The sequence below is a fragment of the Cyanistes caeruleus genome, chromosome 14 (genome assembly GCF_971803275.1).
Source record: "Cyanistes caeruleus chromosome 14, bCyaCae1.hap1.1, whole genome shotgun sequence".
Taxonomy (NCBI): domain Eukaryota; kingdom Metazoa; phylum Chordata; class Aves; order Passeriformes; family Paridae; genus Cyanistes; species Cyanistes caeruleus.
Window position 1 is genome coordinate 12,443,945 of NC_141714.1, and position 27,417 is coordinate 12,471,361.

Genomic DNA, 27,417 nt, shown 5'->3' on the forward strand with positions numbered 1-27,417 from the left:
AGCACTCCCCTATTGATCTTCCTCTGCTTGAAGGCTGTAAAGGTCATTTACAGTAACTGCCACACTAGAGGATTATTAACATCTCACACAACTCCCATGAGCAGCTCTTGAGCTTGGACAAAGAATACAGCAATTGAGAAGTGGATACACACAGCTGCTGGACATCCCCCCTTAGGTCAAAATGCCATTGCAGCCTGGTCTCAGCCCAGTATTTTTCATAACAACTCTGTGAAAAGGCAAAAGAAAAAACTCCCTGATGTTTGTTTCCTTGTATAGATATGTGAGGCCAACTGGAAAACAGTATTGGAGGGGGGAGGGGTGTCACCATTGCTCAAATAAATCTATTTCACAGTATGCTCTGCAAAGTCAAGTACTCCACAGGCCAATAAATTAATTTCTCACCCTTTCAAATTTTCTGACTTTGTTACAGCTCTTAATTATTTGTTTTCAGAAAGCAAAAGGAAGGAGCAGTTATTTCCATAAATACAAGAGTTTTTTGAAAACCATAGGCACAAACTGAACATAGGAACAAATTGAAGCAAAGTCCAACAGGTCTAAAAAGACAAAAATGGCATTGGGACATTTAGATATGCAAACAGAGGAAGTAAGTTGAAGAAGAATGAAAGATAACAAGGAAACACTTTCTGTGAGGCTGGTCACATACTGGGACAGGTTATCTAGCAAAAATGTAGCATCCATCCATCCCTGGAGATATTAAAAGGCCTGTGCAGCTTGCTCTGACCTGGGTGAGCACAGAGGATTGGACTAGAGCTCTAGAGGACTCCCAGGACCCTGAGTAACATGTGATTCTATAACAAGCTGTTCTGTTGTTCAACGTAATATATCAGCCTTTATTCAGGAGGGTACTAAAGGATAAGTTTAAATTTATGCATGAACCCTACAAAACCCAAAGGAGTTATGGTTAGTGGAAGAACAAACTTTCTGGCACTGCTCTAAACATGTGCTCATCATTTACTGCAGTTAAAGACAAATTTACCCACAGGCTTAAACAAGTAGTCGTGTTCCTTTCTGAATGGCCTTTTGTGTGTTGTTCTGTACATAGCACTTGGCTTCACTTATTTTTTGTGCTCCATTTACTGAGCATTATAGTCTGAGCAGAATTCCACACCAACGCCTGAAGCACCATCACTAAAGCACACACCAGTTTCTAACCATGTGAACTGAAAAGCCTCTGCTGCATCTTAGCAGGAGACCAATACTACTAGCAAAATACTAGGAAAGCAAAAGTAGCAGCTACAGACATCAGTATAAAGAACATGGATCCATGACTCCAGCAGCATGTCCTCAGAACCAGTCAACAATTCCCTACAGCCTTCCAGTGTGCTCCCACTTTCACAAAATGAAGCGATGTTCTTATAAGCAGTTCCCAAACAAACAAAGTATAGTATATGGAACTAGAGGAAACACTTAGAAAACAGACATTGATAAAACACAAAAAATTTGCATTGCTGATATGCCAGCCAGAAGCAGCAGGTAAGTTTGCCTGAAAAGGTAACAGCTGAACATTCCTTACACTCACAGGTTCCCTTTAGCTCATTTGAAGAGTGGCCATTTTCCAACATGTATTCAGTAAATTGCTAATGAGAGACAAAAAAAGCCTAGTGGCCTTCCATGACTGATGAATTGATTCTGCCATGCCTATGGCTAATGCTCTCATATTTAAGTGTTAGCATCATGCCAGTTGTAGAGTTCAGCATTGCTTTCGGTTAAAAAACAAAACCCAAAAGAATCTCACCAACCTAAAGAAAAAAGATATCCCTCCCCTTTTCAATTTCAGAAAACATGACTTGTGTAACATCTAGAAATCAAATTTTAGCATGATTCAGCCACTCGATCTGTTGTTTTTGTCCCTCTGTACATGCACTGGGCTCGGTGCCCAGCTCTGAAAGAGACAAAGGTAGCAGAGACAAAGCTTTGTTTCCACCCACAGCCACTCACTGCCAGAACCAGCTGCCAGGAGCCAGCTACAGCAGAAATGAGGTGCTGAAGATCTGTGACATGCCATTCAGCTCATTTTATTGGTTCTTGGGGAATGACAGGGTTAATTCACATTTCCTGCACCAAGGTCCCTCTGCAATGGCAATTCCACACTTTGCCTCCTGGGAATTCTAAATCATGTTCTGTAAGCAGAATTTTGATGACATGAATGTCAACCTTTTGTTTTTTAACAGAAGTTGTTAAGTAGGCCCCTGGAAAAAACACTCCAGAGAGAGAAGCCCTCCTGCACAAAGGGAAGTGTTTTAGATCTCCATCCATGCTGTGCTTGTGCTCCAGCCAGGAATGTCACTGCAGTGCAAGGGCCCTCCCTGATATACAGACAGTGAAGGCACTTGGCTGAACCCAACAGGCTCAGCAGAGGAACTGACATTTACCTGCAATGTAACATTTACCTACAAGGAGAACTTAGAGGCTGTGGACTAAAGCAGAATGCAGTGTGTAAGGTACCAGAGAAGCCTCTAGACCCAGCCAAGATCAGACAGGAATAGACACAGCACCACTCAGAACTGGAACTTAACTTACACAACTTTTGGAAGGAGAGGGAAAGAGGCACTGATTTCTGAACCATCAGAAATGAGCAAAACAGTTCAACTGGGGAAAAAACATTAGGAGCACTAGATCAATGCAGGGGAACACCAGAACTGCGAGTGCTGAAAAGCTAAATATCAAGGTAAATGGAAGTCAATCTTCCTCAAGATCAGCTTTGTTTACTGTCTGGATAATGAAAACAATAACCCTTTTTTAATGATCCCTTGAGTACTTAACAGGTCCAAACACATCATAATAGTGTTTCTGAAAGTGAATATGCAAAACTAACAGTTCAGCTTGTATCTCCAAAGTAGTCACTGCTGAAAGAAAAAATCAAAACCCTTCAGATGATTAAGAAGTTACAGAGGAGACTTTGCATAGAACATGTAAAACAACTGCCAAAATGCAGGCAATCCATGCTGCAAGAACCCCTTCTCAAAGTCCACTTAGCCCCACACATACCTCCAACACTGCATGTTGACAGCAGCCAAGTCTTCAGTCAAAGCTGGGTTCCACCCATCCTCTTCTGTGTATTTCTTAGCAGCCAGTAAGAGCTGCCTTCTCCTATTACTCATCCCTAATTTTTGCATTTATTATTTTAACTGTAATATAGGAAAAGCAGGAATGGAAGAGCAGCACACACACACAAAAAAACCATACCCCAAATCCCCAGTGCTAAGCCCATATGCCTCTTCCTCCAGTCCAGACTTCTAGTTCCAGACAGGAAGGCCACAATGTGCCAAGACTCTGGAATTAAGGTACCTGTGAGCAAAGTGATGGCATTTGTATTGTACAAAGCAACTTCTTAACTTGTATGAGTCAAAAAATATGTAGAACGTAGATAACAAACCCTAGAAGTGTCTGGGAACAGCTCATGGAAATCTCAGTCAGTTACAGTCTTCTACACAAATATGGCAGATATTATAGAAACTGATTTTTGGAGTTACAAGCCAAATGTCTTCTTTTACCACCTCCTCACTTCTGTCAGTTCAGTGGAGCTCAAAGTAACAAAAGAACCTTGTGAGAGTTCAGCTTGTTCCATCCATGCAGGTATTTTCAATTCTGAGTCAAACTCACCCAACTGTGTTAACTGAAGATAATTTTATATAACGTGTGTAGAATTCTTGTATCTATTTTGACTGATGATAAACCCCTTGCCACTGCCTTCCTTGTCCAAGACAATTCTATACAAAGCCATAGCCAAATTCACCTGAGTAGAAAAGAATTAAAAGGTGAGACTTGCTTCCTGCCTTTCCATGTCTTCATTCTTCCACTAATGGGAAGCAGAGGATCCTGTGCACACTTTTGAGGTGTCCTCCTCATGCTAAACAATCATATAATTACTCTTATATCTGCTTAATACCCAGTTGCAGTACTCCATTCCCCATTCTTTCAGAAATAAAGGCGTGATAAGATCAGGAAAAGTAGAACTCGGAAGGTAACAAGCACCTGCAGGATCAATGATCTCAGAAACAGGTCAAAACTACTTTAGACAAAAGGCAAATTAACAAATCAAAATGGAAAAGAAGCAACAGTTTCCAAGTGTGTGACCAAGTTTAATGATACATTTGTTCTCTGAAACATTTGACCATCAATAACATTTCATGGGTTATGATACCCAGAATGTTACTTCATAGGTGTTTTATATGAATATTTACAAAGACTTTCAAAATTCAGTGGCACTAAACAAACAAGAACTTATAACTTTAAGCTACAATGCTTAAAAAATGTAAACAGTTTATTTTACATAGTTGTAAAATATAAGAACTTTCTAATGCAGCTTAATTTTATCTGGAAGGTGAATATATCCTGGTGCCCGTGAACACGGAATGAGAGAATTCTTTACACAAGTATTGTGCTCCAGTGTGCAAAAAATTATATATAAGAAAGGAATCTAAAGTCCACAACAATTAAAAGACAACAAAAAAAATTTCACGTCCTGAAGTTGAGAAATTTATAAAAACATTTACACATGTTTGTTGACCCATCAAAAACTTGCATAACTTAAAACTGAATATTAGCTACTACAAATTCAAGATCTTTCTCAAATGGAATTTTGTGCAAAGATCAGACTACATTATTCAGCATTTTTCCAGCCTTCCCTTCTCACCCCAGCTCCTGACATCTAGTGGCCACAAGCACCACTAAAACGCGTTTGACGCAGGCTCCAATTCGTGCTTCTATCCCAAAGGCACACACATGTGCAAACACAGTTTTGTGTAGAAACCTGTGTAGGTTCACAATGACACTGCAAAATTTGTAGAAAGTTTAGTCTAATGTTTGGCAGGATTATTCTTACACATTCCTTTCTATCCTACAAGCCCAGGTGTTAATAGGCACACTGCTTTCCAAGGATCCAATATTTGAGTAGCCTTAAAATAAAGATTTAAAAATAAATCAGCCTGTAACATTATTATATTAGATACTTTGCTTTTGCCTGCATTATTTATGGAATTTTAATCCCACAGTACCATAGCTTTACGCTGTCAGTTACAAACCAACTAAGATACATATTTCTTTTTGTTTATGAAGACTTTAATTGCTCCAGTAAAGTCAGCTGATAAAAGCACTTCTGTGTGATCTGTCTTCAGAGCTCCTTAATGGGAAAGAGAATAAACTGTTAGTTCATTAAAAACACATATATAAAAAAATCACACTCTCATTAAAATAATGACATCACTGTGATACCCTTCTTTTATCACATTCCTAATTTCTAGCCAATATTTCAAGAAACATCTGCATTTCTCAGAAAGAAACCTTTCCATTAATGGTTGATGCAGCTCTACCTCCTAACAGCTCCAATGTAAAAGAAATAATCCTAAAGTACTTAGGATGGCAACTCCTCTCATCTCACATCCTCAGCTTTTAAGAATGCAGCAGCTGCCAAAACGTTCAAGGAGGAATGCTAAGTTGGAATATATATCCATGCCACTGAAAGGACTTTTCTTCTCAAGAAACCCCCACCCAGATTGAAAGTATTCCTAATATTTTCCTGCTCATACCATGGTACCAAGCAGAGTTCATCTTAAACACCTACCAGAGGGTATGGTGTCTGATATCTCACAATCTTCTCCTTTACTTTCAGCTTCTTGCTTTTCAGAAGTTTCCAGTGACACCATCAAACCAGGATTTGGAGCAAAGATTGCAGAGGTGACGACTGCATTGTGCGCTTCAGAAAGACAATCCAATTTGATTACCTTGTTTCAAGAATTTGTTAGTTTTACAAGAATAGCAGGAATAAGTTCTAGTAAATATACAAGATTCTCAGAGCTAGTGGCATCAGGTAAACTCAGAATTCAAGGAACAACTGTCATAATTCTATAATCTTAGGGATTACAGAAGAAGCTCTAAGTGCTCAAAACTAACTGGCAAGAGATCCAAAACACATCTGATAAAAACATGGCCCACATTTCCCAAAAACTTTGTGTATGTGGAGCAGATGAAAGAGCTGCTCTTTTATGCTCCTGTTTATGTTTTTAGCCTGCTATGAACGAGAAAAAGCTTGCATTTGTTTTAAAAACTCACTTTTTCATAAAGGATTATGGGTTGATGATTAGTTTGATTTCCACAATCAGTCAGCAAAACATGACATTAATTCCAAATCTCTTACTTAAGCTGGACAAACTCTAAGCTACTCTGTCTCTTGCCATTCCAGAGAAAGTCTCCTGTGAGCAAGGATTCCTGACAGGCCACCAGTGACCATGCATCCTGCTAAGAATTTGTTCACACTAAATGCATAGCAAATAAAATACTTCAATTTTCAAATTACATGAGTTTCAATAAAACAAAGATAAAAAGCTGATTTTTACCTTTAATGCCTTCCCAGAAATCATTTCGGTCTCTTCTTACAGATGTAAACTTGCTCAGGTCATGGTATGTACTCCAAATGTAGACATATTTATCTTCTGAACCACTTACAATGTAGGTAAAGTCATGGCTAAAGATTCAAAGCAGGAAAAACATTACTTTTCTTACCTGTTCAAACATGCATTACAGTAGCTCTGCATCTGTAAACTCTGAGACTAACTGCGCTACAGCCCAGTAAGTAGGGATGATTTAACGTGGGAAATTTATCTGGAGCAGGGGGACTGTGCAAGATGATCTCCCAATGCAATTTCCAAACTCAGTTCTAGCACAGCAATAATGCAACCTCTGCACTCACAGCAATAGTAATGGCCCACATCATACTGTCCACAGGATGCAACTGCATTCACTCACCCACAGGAGCCCGCAGCTCATCACTCTTGATCACAGCCTTTTTCTACCTTTGCATTCTGAGCCTCTGTTTCATGCCAATATAGATTATTTAAACAAAACTCCCTGTGTTTCTGCCACAGCTTTTCCCAAATCCAGCAACTCCATTGTTTCAATACTGTCTTACCTAAAGCTGGCTTTGATTTGGCTGCTGCTGTTGACATAACCTTTGTACTTCATTGATAGAGACAAATCTCTTAGGTCATACAACCTGATTCTGGAATCATTTGATGTCACTAGTATCTAGAAAAGAAATAAATTAATTTAGGAGTGGAAACAATTAGCCATCTAACTATTTTTTCACCTGCACATTAATCAGAGCACAATGTCATTAAAAGAATATCTACTCTATCTTACCACTATTTAGTATTGTATTAGCCTAAATCAGCAAAGAGTAAGGCTCATTTTAATAGTGTTAAAAGATTTGGCACAAAATTACTAAGCATTAGATATAAATATCAGATTTCAGTACTGGGCCAAAGCTGCACTGAAAGACAGTACCTTATTTTCTCCTGGCAAAGGTTCAATGCCAGTTATTTTTCTTCCAACTCTATTTCGACCTCTGGTAGAACGCACATGTATTTGTGTGTGGTACTTCAAGTGCTGAAAAGATATAAAAACATGTCCCAGTTTGAAACAATTGTGTAAAAATGTGCTTCAAGCTCTAACAAGTTTTGGTGTTTAAATAGCCATGACTTCGAAATCTGTTGTTTAACATAAAAAAATCCAGTCTCAAAGTTTTTACCTCTGTGTCATAAAAGATGCATCTTCCATCGTAGGTGCCTATGACTGCGTATTTGCCATTCTGACAGAAGTTGGCAGCTGTAATCAACTTTGTCTGCCCATCTACTTCATTCCATAATGCCACTTTTTTGTCAGGAATGTTCCAGAGTCGGAGTTTTCCATCCAATGAACCACTTAAGAAGTACCTGTCATCCTGAGAACACACACAAGGTCTCCACTTGTGCTACGAGTATGTCACTGCGTTCCTTAAAACCTTCCCACCCCATTTCCAAACGGCTTCTCTACAGAATTTCCCAAATAAGAGCCCTCAGATGAGCTGATCATAATGTTTAAGAAATTTGTGGCAAACGAAATTCAAATTCTTACAGGTTTTTGACAAGATTAGACACATGCAGTTATACCTCAGGTTAGAAAATTGCTCACTGTTAGCACAGGTTTTTCTACCTGCTCAACATTCACCTTGCCAGGAGCTGAAAGCTCTTTTCAGTTTCCCATACACCTACCAGTTCTGTATGTTCAGGGAATACTGACAAACACTATTCTTCCACTTGAGTTTTATTAATATTAGGAAGCTGGATTACAGTATTTTTAAAAAATTATAAAAATAAGTTGAAAGTAATCTTGGAGGCCTCTGATCCACCTCCCCTGCTTGTAGCACGGACAGTTCCAAAAGTTTGATCAGTCTATAGTGGGTTATATTCTGTCAAGTTTTAAAAATTTTCATGGATTCTGCGGTCTCTGGACAATCTGTTCAACCTCATTATGATTTTTTTCCCACAAATATTTAATCACAATATCCCTCACTGGAAATTCTAATTTTTCACGATGTTTCTCTACACTATACCAGCTGTGATGGTACCGCCAACAGACAATTCACTTTCTACTTCACATTTACACATGGTTAAACCCCAACAACAGTCCCAGTGAAGTTCAGTGAAGATGAACACAAAGTTCTGGAACATTATCCAGGAGGCAGATTTCTGAAGTGCACAAACTATTACTCAATCATTTTATTTTTTTAATTAAGAAAAAAAAGGGAGTGGAATGTTGTAATTTTAAATTCTACCTCTCTAGAAGTAAGAGGGCAGTTACACTTACCCTGGGATGGAAAGCTATGGCAGTGACAAAGTCTATATGCTGGAAACAGCAAAGACATTCTCTTCTTGATATGTGCCATAATCTGACTGTTTTATCCATAGAAGAAGAAAGCAGGAAGTAATTCTGTGAAACAAGAGAATTCCACAGTTATTAACAGACATGAAAGTAACTGGAAATACAGAAGCAATTTGATTGGCAGAGTCTTACCAACTTCTATGCTGCCATGAAATTCAGCATTTTAGTTTTTTCAGATAAAAAGGTTTATCCAAATTACCACTGCTGATTAGTGCTTTCCTTAAGAGCTGTACACTGACCCTTAGTCACATAAAATTTTCTGGAAGAATCTTAGTGAAAATGAATAATTGGAACATAGTTAAAGTATTCAGAGAAGAAATGGCATGACAGACTTCAGAGATGCCTGAGATGCTTCAACCAGACTGTGTTCCTAAAAGTACAACTGCATTCCCATGTGGAGAATTATCTGAATAAGTGTGATGTGAAACAAGGTAATTCTCTAATTGTAAAACAGATGTATGTATTCAGCAACTTCACAACTTCACTTTGCACAAAAAGCAAAGCATGCTGAAGACAAGAGAAGTAGTAACACCATAAAACAGAAACCACACAGCTCAATGGCAAATCTACCCACTCTAAATAATTTACTTTCATTACTCAATACACAAATGTAATTGTTACTGGCTTGTTTGGTTCTTTTTATGACTACTCTTAATTACACAAGCACAAGAGGGTTGCTCATTTTATTTCAAGTATTTCAACTAGAATAAATGTTGCCTATACAAACTTCTCTTAACTTCAAGGATCATTTCATACTAGATGTTTAAATGTATGGTTCCAGTGGCAACTGACAATAGAAAACAAGGAAAAGACAGAAGAACTGCATAGCTTGTATTAAGGTGCCTTACTTTAGACCAGGAAAGATCAAGAAGATCTGCTGTGTGGCCTTTGTATTTGCAAAATGGTCGTTGACGAAATGGGGCATTTTTATCATCTGGGTCTTCATCAACTCCACTGCAAATCTATCAGAGAAATGTATAGAAATATTACCAAATATTAGTTGGAAAAATTAACAACAAGGCATTTACTGCCTAAAAAAAAGTATATGGACAATAATAATTTGAACTCTTGCTACTTTAAAATAAACAACACTGCACTAATAAACAACCAAAGTAAATGTCAAGTACAATGGGCTGTGAAATATCATCCTGAAATTGCAAAATTAAGAAGTTCTAAACTTTCCATTTTTCAGCTCTTATTCAGTGGGATCAGTTTGACAGGAATTTAAGCAAACACCTGAAGACAAGCTTTTGGAACAAAGCATATCAACCTTAAAAACTGTGTTCCACTTCAGAATATAAATTGTGAGTTGAGGTTTCCAAGTTTCTAGTGCATATCATGAATGACAACGTCCTAGTAAGAGACCAGTTCAGAATTAACAAAGGTGTAAAATAGTAACTCAAAAAAGCCCTAGAAGTTCCTATACAAAACTTCTCCAGGAAAAGAAACCCAACACAAACTGAGAAAAACCCAACCACTAAAAACAACATCTCTGGTGTGTGTGGCTCAGCAAGCCCACTCATTTACATGAGATAAAGAATGATTGCTGGCCTTCCTGCTTCCCTCTCTGCCAAAACAACACACACTACATAACACTACTGCCAAGATCTTCACTTAAACCCTGATTTTGTCGTCTGTTTCTTACACTACTGGAAGCCAAAACCAGAAAAAAAACCCCCACCTTAAATACATTAATTTTAATGACAAGGTTTACTACAGTATCTGGAAACTCTACAAGTAAGAGTCATTTTTTCAGTCATGTTCCTTTTCTACACAGATGTGAAAAATTTAAATATGTCAAGTATCATTATGCTTCTGAGAATCCCATTGCTCACTTTGGCCTTCCTCGGAAAAAACATCTAGTCAGACATTAACCACAAGTAATAGTCAGAGTTAAAACACTAAGACAGGAAATTCAATGTAGGGTTTTTCCCCTCAGCAATTCACTTAGCAATCTCCTCTGGCAGGAGGCCACAGCACAGCTATGCAGATTTTGTAATGCTTTAAATTCAATGATGGGCTTCCTTGCTTGCACCCCTTGTACGCAGGGTTAAGGTATTTGATTGGATATCTATTGATATGACAGTTTGATAAAAAGACACAAGCCAGGAGCTCCTTAATGTGTGCTTGGATAAAGCAACAATGAAGATCTGGCACTACAAACCAGACCATCTCTTACTTCCCAACACCTTGTGTACCTACCCCTGCATCGGTGTCAGACTTGGAAGAATTCAAACTCTCTTGAGAGGGAGAAGGGGAGACACGGCCTGGAACACAGACAGAAACACCATGGTCAACATCAAGTTCCCAAACACCCAAAATTTCTGCTGTTTCAGAGCTCTAGCCATGCATAGAGAGATACCTTCTGTGTTGTACTTCATGCGCATGTTATTGAAATAGTCAAAGGCATTCTTCAAAACCCATATCCTTACTACATTGTCCTGCCCTGCAGATGCCAGTAATCGACCACAGTGAGAAAATTTCATTGTCCAAACAGCACCCTGTCAAAATAAAGAGATGATTGTTTTAGTCACAAAAAGTGCTTTTCTGCATACCAAAAAGACTTTCTGTATCAACTGACATCAACTGACAAGATTTTAGACGTACACGAGATACCACAAGTAAAATAAACTCTAGATCAAAGCCATGATAAGTAATTGTTAAGACTGGTGAATTGTGCAACACATGTGAAAAACAGTTTGAAACAAAAAGCCCACAGGGCAGATGATTGCAAGAGAGGAGTTACAGGAGGTCAGCACTACCACAGAATTCCACATAAGGCTCGTACAACTGTCTGAGGGACTCAGAACCTCCTGTTTGTTTTGTAGTACTGACAAGTACTTGTAGCTGCACTTGAGGTTTGCACGCTTTTTTTTGAAGTAGAAACTGTGATTGGTTACACCAACTGGCAAGGAAAATGGATACTACATATATTTGTTATGTTCATAATTGGCATGAAGGTTTTGCAAAGTCTCTGATGATAACAATTCTTTCTCCATTGCGAAGTCCAAAGAGTTACTAGTCAATAAAACATAACCACACAAGCAGTATCCCATTTCCTCTTGCTACTGAATAAAGAGCTACTAGGCATTTGACTCCACCAATCTGGAAGAATTTCCTAGGTTTAAGAAGTCAAACTAACAGAGATGACCAGCAAAATGAAGTTCATCAGTTGTGGATGACAAGCTTGGAATCTCTGGTCACTGGCTGCTGTAGGTCATTACCCTCAGCCCAACACTTAAAGAGATGAGGGATTACTTCAAATATCAGACAGCTGCTGTAAGCGGAACTTTGGGAAATCTGGAATACTAGAATGTATTCCAGACTCCACAGGGAAGCATGCACACTTCTAAGAGTGATGAATAGGTAGCTTTTCTGCCTGATTTGCAACAGGCCTCTGCAAATATCCTATCCTGGTTTCTCCCCACCTTATCATTCTGATCCACACGCTCCATTAACCTCTTCTGACTTTTGCCTCCAAAAACCTATTAAGCATTTCTGTTCAATACTTGTGTTCATCTGTCTAACAGCCTAATTTATTTACTGCTGAGCAGGTCAAGCTTGCTGCTCTGTGCTCAGCTCTGGTAGTGGAAAAGAACCTATTTCAGCCTAAAGTTGTAACTGCAGGAACCAAAAAAACCAAATACCACTGATGACATAGCTCTTCAAAGGACAGCTCCAGAGAATCCCTGGGAATATACACGAGTTTTACCCCCTGAATATCTGGTCAAACCAGCCAAATTTTCATTTTTGCGCCAGACTATTATTTTCCAGAACGAAGGTTTTCATGGAGAATAAACCTGACAGTTATTTTTGGAGGTCAGCAAGTAGATGAAAATGAAAAGTTGAATCTCAGGCTGAACAGATTCAGCAGCACCACAGATAGAATTTGAGACCTACCATATGCTCTCCACTGAGATCCTGAACAACTTTAATTTGTTCAAAATCGTAAGGTCCCTTGAAGCCATGTGCTGCTTTGAACTTAACTGGTCTTGTATAGGGCATCCCTTCATCATCACTGGAAGAGGGATCATCTTGATCTGTGTGAAAGACTAAGAGGAATACAAATTCAGCACTACATATTGCAGCATCCATTTAATCTATTAGTAGGCTTTCTGGTAGCAGATTATTTTTGAATTAGACAATTTCTATAGGCAATTTGAAGATCTTAAAGCAAAATAATAAGAGCAGTATTGCATCAACATCTAAAAATACATCTGCATTAATTTTAGGCTACAGCAAATCCAAATACTGAACACTGAAAATAAGAACTGCTATCAATTTTTGTTCTGCCCCTTTCTTGGCGCCTGTCTTGCATTCAGTAGATCCTACACTAAGTGATTTCTCTCAGTTTAATGTGTGCTGAAAATGAGTCTATTGGTTTCTTGTCCCTGAGTACACTGCAATGGCCTGGTGATTTGCCCTGGAAGTGTAAGAATTGTGAAAGAGCTGTGACCAACAGCCAGTGGCAACACAAGACACTGAAGTGCAGCAGTTCCATGTCACTTATCTCCGACTGTGGTTACACCAGCTTGCTGCAGCACTAGAAGTCTGTCTGAAAGATACACTGATCAAACAAGGAGAGAATTCAACTGTAGGCTGGGAAATCTAACAAGACATCTGAGATATCTGATATATGAGAATTCTAATTGTGTCACTGGTTGCCAGAAAATATGACTTACTAAAGTAATGAAGATAATCCCCACTTCTACCTTTGCTGGAATAACTTTCCAAAAATGTTTACATTTTGATATCAAAACTTCTTTCTAACAGCACAACAAAAAATCAGAGTATTAAGCTAGTTTAGTTGACAAGGTCTCTCAACTATTACTTTACAAGAATTTATCCTTGTAACCGGGTCACCTCAAAATACCTACTAAGCTACGAATTTAACTCTAAAAAAATCGTATCAACAACTGTAGAACAGTGGTAGAATGCAGCAGGGTATGTTCCTCTGCCAGCTTTGATTCCTAAAGGTGCAAGGATAAACTGACTATCCTATTTAAAAAAAAAAAAGTATTAAGTGCCACTTACCTTCATCTCGAACACTCTTAACCTTATTTACAGCACGTTCACCATATTCTTCAGCAAGGTGCTTTGCTTTCTTTACAGATTTGCCAAGGAACTTTTTCAGTTGAGTCCTTAAAAGCAAAGGTGCTTTTTCAACACATAATAATAGAAAATTCTCATTTTTTTGCTACTATGAATCAATAATTTTGATTTTAAATGCAATCTTATCTTCTTTTATTACTGCTTCTTAAAATAAGCAGCAAATTTGGCAGCAGTCATGCAATCTTCAGTTCAACCACAGAGCTACAGGCTTATGTAAAATCAAGTATCACTGGTAAAGTGATTACTCAAAAGGTAGCTGGTTCAGTAGTCAGAAGGGAAGCTTCATCTTAGAAAAATAAAATCTGTTTTTTCTTTCTACAGAAAGGAAAAAAAGTAAAACAGCATCTTACGTTTTCTGTTTTAACTTCCCTCCATCAGTGTCAGTTTGCTGTGTCTGCATTTTGTCTTCATCATCAGACTGTGCTGCATCATTACTAGGAAATACAGAAGTGACTGTTTAATGGGATATCATAATGAGTCTAAATTGAGTGAAACATTATTAAGTAGGCTCTGCATTTTAGCATCCATCTTTATTCCACTATGTAACACATTGAAAAAACATGGACATTATTTTAATCACATAATAAACAGGTCTTTAAACTCTTAGGCATCTTGATACTAAAGCTGCCTACACTCTGCAGGTGCCACAGATACATTACTCCCTGCCACAGATTTCCAACTTAATCTTATAGTGATACTTTGAAAGCTAAGAGCAGACAAAATACATTAAATTACTAGGAACTGGTAACATGCCACTTTGTTCTCATATCTTGCTTTCTAAAGATCAAATAAATAAACAGCTGTTAATTCTGAAATAGAAGTTTTTTTCACAAAAGAGTTCTAGAGAAGTAAGCTTTTCAATAATATACCAATGCAAAAAACCTAGAAATTGCCTGATGTATAAATTCATATAGGCCTTTGAAAAGAACATCTAGACTGACACAATTGTCTGATCATTAAGCACGTGTCTTTTTCTATCAAAGATTGTAAAAAGACTCCATTTTACATATTAGAAGCATCTAAAGCTCTATTAAGAACAGGTAAACCTAAAAGCAGTCAGCTGTACTAATGACAACAAATCTTCAGAGGAACAGTCTCCTACGAAACACTGAAAAAGGTACAGGAGGTGGTGGCATGAACATCCAGTACTTGAATGTAAACTGTGTTTAATTCAGCACAGAAATGACATTTAGTACAACAAAGGCTAACTGGGGATCAGTGGGTTTTCAGATGTACTTGCTTGTCAAGTTCCAGCAATAACTTTTAGTTAAACTGAGAGAAACCAATAAGGAGCCTGGATCATTGAGAACTGGGAATTAGCTCAGATTAGTCTGACAGATGGATTTGGGCTCTTTTTACCTGCACATGAGCAGCTTCCGTTTATGCAAAAACTGTGAGAGCAACAGCATCTTATGAGCTGAAAGGTCTCATGATTCATACCTGACATATTCTTTAGTTCTTCTCATGATATGCAAAGTCAGAGGATTAATGCCTGTTGGTAACTTTTCTTCTGCCAAACTTAGAGGTATTTCTTCACCTGTATCAAGGTTTTTTATCATTACACTTGCTAGAATCTCCTATGAAAAAAATGTGTAATGAAGAGAACTTGATTAGACTTGGAAACCTAAAACAAAACAGAAATCATCAAAACTTACAAATTACTTAATGAGAAGTTCTGTAGCTCAATATATATTTAATTTACAAAGACTAAGTTCAAATTAGTGCGTTAGTGCAAGCATTATCAACTACTAGACAAAGATGAACAGTTACATATCACAAGCTTCAATTTCATAAATCAAAAATGCAGCTATAGAGACATCAACCACTGCCTGATGCCTTTCATGCCAATATCAAACATATTATGTAATTAAAAGACATTGCAGTCTTCCCTTTCCTACTCCAGCTGCTGTATCTTAAGTTTAGCCAAAGGCAAACTTACCATGCAGAGAGAAAAGGAATCTAGAACTGACTAGCACCACAAAGGAAAACGTTTATTTGGAGTATCTCATGAATGCTTACATAGGTTCAGGAACAGTTAAAAGAAGCTGTACAGTGATAGACACAAATGAAAACTTGCAAAAGCCAAATATCATCAGGATTTGTGGAATTATTAACTGAATAAACTATTTTTTAGTATGAGGAAAGTAATTTTCCTCTTGCGGACTCCTTCCCCTTTTAGACACATGACAAAATTCCAGGTTTGCTGGTGTTCTCTCCCATGAAAATCCTTTAAGGTATTTGCATAGCTACCAACACAAACTTGATGGCATTTCAGGTCTGTTACAGCTCACACTTCCAAAGGCTAATGCCACACATGACTCAGGGGCCACAAAGTTCTTTGGTGGACAAAGTCAGCTGTGCCATCACTCCTATTTGCATTCCTGGTGACAGCATGGAGTGGTTCAGAGAACAAGGAGTGACCTGTGACTATGACAATTTGTTTAATGCACAGGGAAAGCAAGCACAAAGGTGTACCGTGTACAAACCACAGCCACTGATACCTCATCTGTGAGCTCTCTGCCAGAGTTAGATCTGGGTCTTTGTGGTCCAAGTACTTCATTTGTTATTTGGCCGTCAGCTGCTTTCCCGTTTTCCTGAAATTGTGCAGAGATAGATTACATTATCTCTACTGTAACACTGTAGCAATAGGAAATGTTAGTTATCAAATGTACAACTATTTCTCAGTACCTGTGCAGTGACAATTTTATCTCCACTGGTTGCACTGGCCAAATCCAAGGAAGGCTGAGAATCTTTGGGCACACCCTCTGTCACTGAACTTGAAGTTAAAAGACCACCAGCTGTGAAGCTGTCTCGAGAAACTGAAAAGAGATTTATTAGAAAGAAAAGCATAACACTTGCTATAGGCATCAGATCCTAATATCAGTTAAAGGCCTGAACACCCTTTCTGACCAGTTTGGTATTTCTTAATGATCAACTACCACCAAATCTAACTTACAATTATATGTATTTCATATACAGTTGAAGATTCAGGCATGATTTTACACCTAGACCTCTTAAGCTTCATTAACTTCTTTTTAATAGTCATTTCCGTAGTAACCCAGGACTACTCATTTTCATAACACCTCAGTCCACACTCTGACTTGCATTTTTATGCAAATACAGACCACACACATTTTATTTGAAGTAACTGTTTTTTAGCTTATGTATTGATGAGTCAACTTCTCCTTGCTATAGCTACAGCTATTTTAGTAGGAAGTCTTACTTTACAAGAGAGTCTATGAATGAAGAACACTTCTAAAGCAGAAGGGTATTCATTGTAATAAGCTAAAATTGTTAAAAGATTTTTTACCCATCAACTAAAGTAAAATCACAGGACTGAATAATCCTTCACTCAAAACATAAAAAATAGTAACCCTGTAGATAAGTAAACCCATCTAAAACAGAATACTTGCCTTCTAAAACAGGTTTTTGTACTTCAAAATCCAGTTCACTCTTCTTCTTCCGGGGTGGTGGGGCTGGCCGTGCAGGGGGGGGAGGTCTTGGGGGAGGAACATTTGTGGGAGGTGGGGGCCGGGCTGGGACAGGTTTCTTGGTGCTCGCAACTATGTCAGGCTCTACAGTCAGCTGCCTTGGTGGCTTTGCTGGGGGCATTTCTTCTGTTGTAGAAAGGTCTTTGGTAGATAAATCTGAAGCCACTTTTTCTAAAGTATTTTCCTCTTTCTTGTCTGTTATATCCTCTTGTTTTGAGGTTTCTCCTTTTGCTTCAGTTTCATCCATTTTATGGTCAGTTGCATTTGTTACTTTTGTTAGTTTATGAGATTCCTGTTGGTCAGAATTAAACAAAAGCTTCCCAGACTCAAATTCAGCATCCTTACACACACTCTGATCCTCTGGTTCTCTAGTGTCTTCTGGTAATGGTATTTTAGCAGCTAGTACTTCTGGGATATCATCACTAAGGATACCTGCTCCAGAAGTCCAAGCATTTGCATCTGAAGTTGGAACAGTCAATTCATTTTCTCTAGAAGCTAAAGACTCATCCTCTAGTTGTTGGGCCTTCTGGCTTTCTTCTATAATACTGTCAATAATCTGGAGAAACAAAACAAAACCATTCTACCAGTTACCAGCAGGCACTTCCTGGGTACATAAACCAGTTATCCTGCACAACACCCACAGGAACTCTTCAACTGAAGAGTTGTTTTATATACAAGATGAATTTTGTTTAAAAAGACAGAACCTTGGTGCAGAAATGGGCATATTCAAAAGACAAAACAAAGTGACTAATTTCCAGTCTTCTTTAATATACTTGGAGAGAAAGCTAGAAACAAAAGCTGTTCACTCTACAAAGTTCTCATATACCGCTCAATATGATTCTGTAAATTACACAAATAATTCAAAACTGGTGAAGCCTAAATATGTTTTCTGAACACACTGATTTTTACCCTTTAGATGAACATTCTTACTAACATTAATAACTAATTCTAACCTATGGTAGTTTCAGGATGAATAATGATCATTAATTTAAATAAAATTTTTAGTGTGATGCTGGAAGCTCAAAGTAATATTTAACTAACCTCTTTTGAATCATCTTGTTTCATTTCTCGTACAAATGTTTCATTTCCAGCTTTGTGTAGTTTATTGTCCATATCCTATAGAAGAAAAAGTCATAAGACGAGGGTACTAACTTCTTCAGTAAGATGATCTAACAAAAATATAGCTCCAACAAATTAATTAGCATAAACGACAAGAAATCTGCTAAATTTTCACACATTACTGCTGTCAGATGTTTAAACAGTAATGCTCAGTACACATGAGTAGTATTTCACAGTCATGCACAGAAAGGCTGCACACCATGCAAAAAAATAGGCAGTTATATACGAGGCTGCAACCTCAACTAAAATCAAACTGAAGGCAGCATGAAGTTCAGAAAAACAAACACATGTAATAATCTGCAGCAAGGAAATTCCATATTAAAGTAGTTTCTCTTTTGTTTATCGGCTTTTAGGCAAGGATGCAAGAACTGTATAACAGCCACATACAGCAGAAACTATTTAGAAATTTCCAAATTAGGGCAGGCAGCTCTATCAAGTGGTCACAAATATGCTTCTGTGGTTCTAACATGGAATCTTACATTCTACAGTTATTCCTAGTGCACATTGTATATTTTAGCCATCAGTCACCTTCATGCAGATCCTTCCAAAATCCAAATAAGCTGGACTGGAAATATTCTATTTGTGAGTAAATATTTTAATCAATTCCTGCAAAATTTTAGGTTCAGAACCACAAGTAGTTTATACCATAGTATCCTGCTTTTAACCTCAGGTAATACAGACCACTAAGAACTTCATCATACACCTTCTCTTCTACATTAATTATTAGAATCCTAAAGAATTTGGGTTAGGAAAGAAAAGTACCTTTAAAGACCACCTAGTCCAATGAAAAACCACAACATCACATTGTCCATAAGCATATATATCAGCAATATCTAAAGTGGAATCTGATAGAATCCTTGACATTGGAAGGGATCTGCAGAGATCCAGTAGCCCTCAAAGCAGAGACAACTAGAACAGAGTATTTTCTATCATTTGTCCCTGTTTTTTTTATTTAGGGTGACTGTCTAGTACAGATATTTAAGAAATTTCTCCTTTGACTTTGTCTAGACTCTCAGACAGCTGAACAGAACCTTTAGAGCATCCTAACATTACATTTCAAACTCCTCCCTGCCTCAAACTCTTGCTGACATCCATCTTGGAGAGCTCTGACCTAAAGAAATGGCATATTGTGCAAAAGCAGCAGCAATTATAGAAAAATTCTTCCTTCCTCTCCACTCCCTCCCCCTCCTGCCACGAAGTGTTTCTAATCTAAATGCAAGCTCTACTTTGCTTTATTACTAAAACCTATCTTCAAACATATGATGACTTAAATACTTAAGTGTAATCAGTGCCTACAGAAGCCCATTATATTAATTTCCAATTTTGTTGACATTAAACTCACACACCTATTAAACTTTGGACTAAGGAAATATTTCTCACCCATTCCAAGACAAACAATATCATTTGTCACACATTGACTGAAGTGATATGATACCAAGCAGAGAAGCTACTACTTTTCCACCTTCAGAAATTTAGCTTTGAGCAAGTGATTTAGGAAGATACTTCAAAAAATTAAAAAATCTAATAGCAACATAGAGAACTTCACAGCTAATAAATAATGAAGACAAAGTTAGTTTTGAAGTTCATTGATTGCACAGTTTAGTGAGAATGATAAAACAACATTGCTTGGAAGGCTTACACATGTAACACTTAATTATTAAAGGGACATTAAACAAAATACAAAATGGGGGGTAAGGCCCTGTTCCTTAAGAGATATGGTATCACTGTTAAAATACTATTGATTGAGAACAGAGTACTGCTGACAGCTCAGAAACATTAGCTTCACTAGGATTTCCCAACACTTTGCAGACAGAACTACAAGCTCTCGTTAGGCAGAAGTGTTGTACAGCACCACCTTTGGCCCTTCTGAGACCAGGAAATGAGTGTTATTTGCACAAGGTTCTAGCTCCTCACCTATTCACTGTGTGCTGGATTCAGCTGCGCTGTCACTATGCACAGAATACCAATTACCTGCGTGGGAAGTGGCAACGCTGTCTCATTAAGCTAAATATAGTGTTTTATCTTCACATAACCTAGAGGGGAGGCTTCTGAAGTACAAACATTAAGATCTTTCTTATTTTGGAGACAGAAGAGAACACAATCAACTATTTCATATAAATCAGGACCAAAACCCAGGTGGCTGTAGAGACTTGCTTACTACTCACAAATCACTTGAAAGAGGGCAGTTTAGTAACCACATCCAGCTTAATTAAATTGCACATACACATTTCAGAATAAAATGAGCTTCAAGACACTGTGACATACCCTAAATAAAAGGAAAGCTGGAATTGCAAGACAAGCACAATTGCTACCTACAACAAGGAAAGTCCGTCATTTCCTCTGTGTGCAGATGTCAGGGGTACTGTAGCACATCTGCATTAGGTGGAAATACTCAACCCTGTGTCCATCAACAAGCACTTGATTGATTTTAAGAAGAAACTCACCTTTACTACATGTGTTCCAACTTTTGTTGGTGACCTGTTAGAAAGAGAAGATAGGTAGATTTCAAAGACATTAAGCTTTGTTTTAAACAATTTATAACATAGCCTTCCTTTGCAGGAAGTGTATACTTGACAACTTAGATGAGTAACAAAGTGAATGTTTTACACATCACTTCTATAAAAGTTCCCTACTCTATACCACACACAGATCCACAGCTTCTACAAACTGTAAGAGTTTGTCAGTAGAATCTTCTAGAAATCACCTATCACCCTTTTCTAATAAAAAATGTTATTCCAAGTATAAAACTAAAACCATTTTGCATTACTAAGAATTTAAAATTAGCACGTGTATGCCAAGCATTGGGTAGACTTTAAAGAAACAAAAACTCTCAGAAAGCAGAAGCACAAACACTCCAGTACTCTGCAAACCAAGTGCTCAAATCCTGATCCATAGAGTTGGCACTATCACAGCCACTCTGCCCTTCAGACTCTGTAGCAAACCTAGGATCTTGTTTCTAAGCAGGACATTTGGTATAAATAGAGACAAAATACATTTTAACAGGAAGGAACCGGTGTGCACTGTTTTCCAAAATACACACTCTGAAATACACACAGTGACTTTGCAATAGCAACCACTCACACACCACCTCTCCTAACACTAATTACATGAAAGAACAAGCTATCTTAGGGGAATGGTAGGAAATAATTACTTCTTTCCAAGTCAATTCAATTAGTGGATGGTCAGCTCTTATTATATCCTGAACTTACATCTTCTACAAGACTTTCAGAATTCTGGAAGATATTTAATAGTGAGTCACACTGCTTACTCTGACTAGAGAATCTTACTGATACATAAAGGAAAGGTTGGACCAGATGATTTTTCCAGGCTTCTTCCACCCTGAATTGTTCTATGATTTTATCAGTTTGTTAGTCACAGAGACAAAATTGCAGATTAATTCCCTAAAAGCTTATTACCAAATGAACTACTTGCATTTCACATATATCCCAGCTGACTACCAAGATCAGTGACACTCTGAATCCCAAGTATCACCTGGCACCAAGCAATATAGACAAGTATTGAGATCTCAGGCTCATTTGCCCCTCCTGCCTCCAAAGTAGTTTTAAGCAACAATATTTCCTGAAAAAACCCACAACTATTTCCATTTTCTTTTTAAGAATTTCAGCTCTTCTCTTTGCCGACTGGAAGCATTTAATCACAGAAAAGCAAAGATCCCATTTATAAAGCAGAGCTAAGTAAACAGAGTACAGTGGATTGCTAATAAAAACTCTTTCATTGCAGCTAATTTCACATGTTACATTGAGATGATTCTGTCCAAATATTAACTTCAAGTGCACAATATCTGTGACACTGTTTTGATGTATAATCCTCTTAGAAAACTCTACTCTGAAGTTCAAGAAAAGAAAAAATTAATATTTTTCCCAGAAAAACAAGAACATTTTTTGTCTCACAAAATACATTGCTGGGAAAGGCCACAGCCTGTGTGGGTTTTCTGGTTACTGAAACAGTTTCAGTTACACTATCAACTCTTGGATTTCCTTAGGAGAAGCAGAAATGTGTCACAGTTCATTAAATCCATGAGATGACTTTAACAATGAAATATATTTATAATTATGACACTAATGCCTAGGCTTCAGCCAGGGTCCTATTTCACAAGACACTGCTTAGACTCAACAACCTAAATAAGACAAATCCCTCAACTGTAAATAGATGTTTCTGTTTTCTACTGTGACACTTCCCAATAATTAGCCACTCACTTCTGCTACAGGCAATTCATTCCTACGCCAGTTACACAAAATAGGAGGTTCAAAAGACACTGCTACTGTTTCAGACTTCTTTAGCTAATTAGTGTTGCAGAAAATCTGCACTCAAACAAAACAGATGTTACTTTCCACTCTCAGGCTACCCAGCTACCTTGGGAAAAAGGTGCTTGAGTAATAAGGGTTACACAACTCACAGGTGTAGAATATAACATCATGCTGATAGCTTGACATAACCCACACACACAATTAAGGAGAAGCTTTACCAAGGAATTTACATGCTTTTAAAATATTGCAAAGCTTCCACAATATTCGGCAGAACCCTCACTTTCAGATCAGTTTGTAACACAGCCAGGTAAGTTCACTGACTTGCCTAAGAGGACTTGAGCTGTGTGTCTGTCAGCACCATTGCTCCCTGATATGTGAGCAGTCACTGCTTATGTGATACTGCATTTACACAAAGTCAGCCAGCTCAGGAACTGACATCTTTTGTTTAGTTCAACATGACTCTGGAATAATCTTGTCTTCCCAACCACCTGAACTTACAGCCTTCTCCACAGCCCAGTTTTACTTTAAGCCCATAATTTTCTGCATGCAGTGTATGAAATACTTGCATTTTTAAAAAGTGTATATTCAGTGGCGTAAGTGTATGAAAATATTTATATAAGATCAGCCCAAAGATTACATATTGATTTGGCTTTGAAAGGTCTGGCAGCACATGAAAACTGACATATGCCACAGAAAACATAAAGAAAAAACTAATCTGGTATGGACATTTACTAAAAAGCAGGATTTATAAACTGATATCAACACATCTTCTAGACTGCATTTCATGTAACTTCTAAATTATCTTACATGATACCACTTTTACACCAGTTTAACACAGGAAGGCTTCAAGGTTATCTACAAAGATTAAACACAATTCAAAGGAATATCCCATTTCACCTGCACAAACAGATGTCTGATTAGCCTGAAAGTCAAACAAACTCACAAAGAAACATTTTTTAAAATTGTTTATCCCACAGTCAAATACCTCCTCATATTGACCAGACCACAGGAAGCTCCCATTCCTACTATCAGGTAGCTCCAGCATAGCATCTGTTTGAAGCACGCTTCACATTTTCAACATGTTGTTGTTAAGTTTTGTGACAGAAAACAAAACATTCAACCAATCAAACAAAAACAACAATGTGAAAAGTGGCCTTGGGCAAATCCCAAACTGACAGTGCCTGCCCTCCTGGGAGGATGTACATTGTTATACAACAGGTGTGCTAGCAAGCAGATGGGAAGGGGTGTGCAGCACACACAGAGCAGCTGTGCCCTGTACAGAACATGCAGGTTCAACAGCCAGTGCAGGAACTGCATTCACTGCTGTCCTGCACACAACGTTCCCTCTGACCTGCAGCTGCCCTGCGAGCTGTGATCACTCCTGCTGCAGCTCTCCTCGGCAGTCACACCTTCAAACCTACACACATTCACGGCTGCAATGCACGCTCTGGGCTGCCCTAGGGAAGCCCCTGTGTGGAAGCTTCAGCAGACTCTGAGTGCAGAAATGCATCTGCAGCCCTGAACACAACCAACACTTCACACTCCATCTATTTGCTGCCACGATCAGCTTTGCACATTGAGTAAAACACACACACACACACACAGAAGTTGTACTAAGCATCTCCCACCTGTCAATGAGGCTCAACCTTACCCGTCTTCCTACACAGAGGAACACTAGATTCTTCAGGAAAAGCATCAAGGCAACTTCTAAAACAAAGGACTACTGAAGTTTCAAGTCAAGAATTTAAACAAAAGTATGAGAGGACATTTCTCATTACTTACACCATCTCTTTCGTTTGGTTTCTCATAACAATTTTTAGAATACAAGCATACTAGGAAAAAACTTGTCCCCCACTGTTAGGCATATGAAGTACAAACTATTAGGTTTGGAGTTCTTGATTTCAGAGTGGGTGGATCACTTTTCCTATAAATAAAATATAGAGGATATGTCATATGCCTTACTTCATACTTTCCTTCTCTCAAAACTGATATCCTCCTGCATGGGACTGTTCAGGCCTCTACATTTCAGCATATTTTCCTAAATTTTTCCATGGTTATAGTGTTTTTAAAGCAAACAACAGAAGTTAAATAGGGGCATCTACTGTCACACTACCCGTCCCTTTTTACTCTGGACTTAGTTATCCAACAGATGGGCATTCTCTATACATCCTGTCAAAAGCAGAATAACAAGTAAAAGGCAAGATCTAGAGCAAAGGGGAGCACAGAGGCCTCACCAGAGGGGATACAGTAGTCTCAAAACATCTCCAAACACACCTCACCTTAGTCATCACTCCAGAAGTGCTACTCCAGGAACACTACCTCAGACCATTCTAATCTGAAAGAAACACTTTGCATCAGGTTCTGTAATTTCTGCTAATTAGTTCTTAAAAAGCACCAGTTACAGATGTACTCAAGAATAAGGATATGATGCTTTCCTTGAGAGGGACTCAAGCATCAGTAATTTAATGACTTAACAGTGGGAATTGGGAGCCTTCATCCAACTTGAAAACTCCACTCTAACAGACCAGACAATTAATAAAACAAATAAACAGCAAAAAAGTCAGCAAGCTGACATGAACACTTGGCATCACTTTCAGAGTTTCTCTATCGGCAGCTATTGAACTTTCCCACCTAGAACAAAGGGAGAGAGGAAGCTACAAACCTCACATTTTTAATGAGGGCAAATATATCTACACTGTTTTGCTGCAAACTATTGCTGCCAAAAAGGATTCCCAACTGATTTTACTGATCATTAGAACACTGAATGCAGGAAGAAATATCTGAAACTGCAGAGGGCAATATGTACTCGTTTTCAGTTACCTTGCCTGCAACAAGGTTTTGATTTCTTTTTGTGACCCCCAATTCAACATCATTACACATGCAAAATAATATACCAGCCTGCTTCCTAGAAGTGTCCAATGCATGTGTGAAATTAGCTCTGATGAAATCTCAAAGCTTATTTTGAGAAAATACTGTCCATATTGTTAGATTCAACAAAAGACTGAATTACAGACCAGTAGCTGTATTGCAAACTAAGCTCATGGATGTCACCTCCTTACTTGACTCAGGCTCACAGAATTCTATTGACTCGAGTCAATGATGCATTGATACAGGTTATGGAAGAGCACTAGAAAAATTAAAAGCATCTTTCACTTTAATTTCTAGTGAGTGATTTTGTATTTTCAAGTTCTGCTTAGACAGAGGTAGTGGAAACCTGCAAGGCCAGGGGACACAGCATTTATCTGTATTAGACAAAATGTGCAGTTGGGCAGATTTAATAACTCACTTCTACCAAATGATCTGCTTCCCCTTTCCTGTCTGTGGCCTCTAGTCACACTAATCCCTTACCTTCAACCCTATCCTGTCCCAGCCCCGACAGATTCCAGCTGCTTTATCTAGTTTTTGCTGTTTCTAGTTTTCAGCTGTTTACTTTGAGTTAATGCAACTCAGAGAAGAATTTGATCACTGTCCCTAGAAGAAGGTAAGCAGTTGGAGAAAAACCTCCTTTCAGTATAAGTACTGTTAATTTGGTTTATCACATCTTGCAGAACTGTAGTCTAAGATGTGCTTTTCACCAGGCTACAGCTAAGTAGCTAAGCCCAGAAAAACTTTAATACAGCATCTGAAGGTGAGGAGAAAACATCTAGCTTCCCTTCTTGTAGGCATTCAGTGACCACTGAGTCACAGCTTAAAACAAGCTCCTTAGTCCATTATTAAATCTTCAAATGCATGGATCCCACAATCCATATATATTACTCTATAAACAAGCCATATGAAACCTCATCCTACCAAGTTAAATAATGCAGAGGTTTGGTCCAGGCTACATGAAAAACAGAACTGACATAAGCCACAATCTGTCCAGCACAACCAGAAAGAGAGATTTACAAGAGGGAGCAAATTTGGCTGCCACCAACACCACGGTGTCAGGCGTAGTTCTGAAGCAGCAGCACTGGGATCTACATCACAAAACGCTGGTAAATCTTCACTACTGGAATCAACTGGCTAAAGGCAAGAATCGTCAAAGCGACACAGAATTACAGATCTGTTAGGGTTGGAAGGCACCTCTGGAGATTATCTAGTCCAATCCCCATGAAAAACACTGAAAGTATTAAAGATACCACTAAAAACAGAGCACACCAGAAGTTGTTCTTCACGCAGCAACATCTGCCTGTTGCTGTCGAAGCTCGCTCGCTTCTCCTTCCTCAGAAAATGTTACTTTTATCGCATTTCAGGGATTGCTCCTGTCGATCCCGATGCCATCTCCGCACGTCTCCTCCCAGCACTACAGCCGCTCCCGCCTCAGGAAGGCAGGTATGATCTCATCCTCTCACGGCCACTGCCGTCCGTACCAACCCCGAGCGCCGAGCGAGCCCCGCTCGGTTCCCCGCAGCCTCCGCGCTCCGAGCGGACCCCGAGCTCTCCGGAGGGGCCGCGGCCCCGCGCTGACCCCGCTTCCCCCCCACACCCCGGGAGCTGCCCAGGGACCGCGGGGCCGCGCTGAGAGAAAGAGGGAGGGAGGGAAGAAGGGCAGGACAGGGAGAACTCACGGCGCGGGGGAGCCCGCGGGATGCACGTCCTCGGGCGCATCGTAGAACTCCTCGGTGTCGCTGTCGGACGCCATGGCCGGGCCGGGCCGGGCCGCCACCTCCGGGCACCGCGGGCCGGGCGGCGCCGCGCGGGTATCGCGAGAGCGGCCCGGCCCCGCCCCC

General features: G+C 38.8%; 1 protein-coding gene across 3 annotated transcripts; it reads right to left on the minus strand.

The window, feature by feature from the left end:
- Window positions 1-4,082: 4,082 nt before the first annotated feature.
- WDR44 (WD repeat domain 44) lies at window positions 4,083-27,413 on the minus strand. Of its 3 annotated transcripts, none has more exons than XM_086850180.1 (20): window positions 27,256-27,413; window positions 20,885-20,918; window positions 18,363-18,437; window positions 17,244-17,877; window positions 16,519-16,649; window positions 16,332-16,424; window positions 15,271-15,407; window positions 14,181-14,264; window positions 13,753-13,859; window positions 12,619-12,770; window positions 11,081-11,219; window positions 10,921-10,985; window positions 9,567-9,680; window positions 8,644-8,766; window positions 7,547-7,738; window positions 7,303-7,404; window positions 6,929-7,044; window positions 6,357-6,484; window positions 5,585-5,716; window positions 4,083-5,143 (listed from the first exon to the last, which is right to left on the minus strand). In XM_086850180.1, exons 1-20 carry the CDS (start codon window positions 27,327-27,329, stop codon window positions 5,049-5,051), a joined length of 2,727 nt encoding a protein of 908 aa, XP_086706306.1. In that variant the 5' UTR covers window positions 27,330-27,413; the 3' UTR covers window positions 4,083-5,048. The 3 variants fall into 3 exon arrangements, with proteins under 3 accessions (XP_086706306.1, XP_086706308.1, XP_086706307.1); XM_086850182.1 differs by lacking the exon at window positions 27,256-27,413 and adding an exon at window positions 26,846-27,175; XM_086850181.1 differs by lacking the exon at window positions 27,256-27,413 and adding an exon at window positions 24,988-25,043.
- Window positions 27,414-27,417: the final 4 nt, after the last annotated feature.

Excerpts from the sequence above, each read along its gene's own strand:
- WDR44 (XM_086850180.1), bottom strand. The coding sequence starts at position 27,329 with ATGGCGTCCGACAGCGACACCGAGGAGTTCTACGATGCGCCCGAGGAC. Across the intron at positions 20,919-27,255 it reads CCCGCGGGCTCCCCCGCGCC|GTCACCAACAAAAGTTGGAA; the intron begins GTGAGTTCTCCC and ends TCTTTCTAACAG. Across the intron at positions 5,144-5,584 it reads ATCAGACACCATACCCTCTG|GAGCTCTGAAGACAGATCAC; the intron begins GTAGGTGTTTAA and ends TTTCCCATTAAG.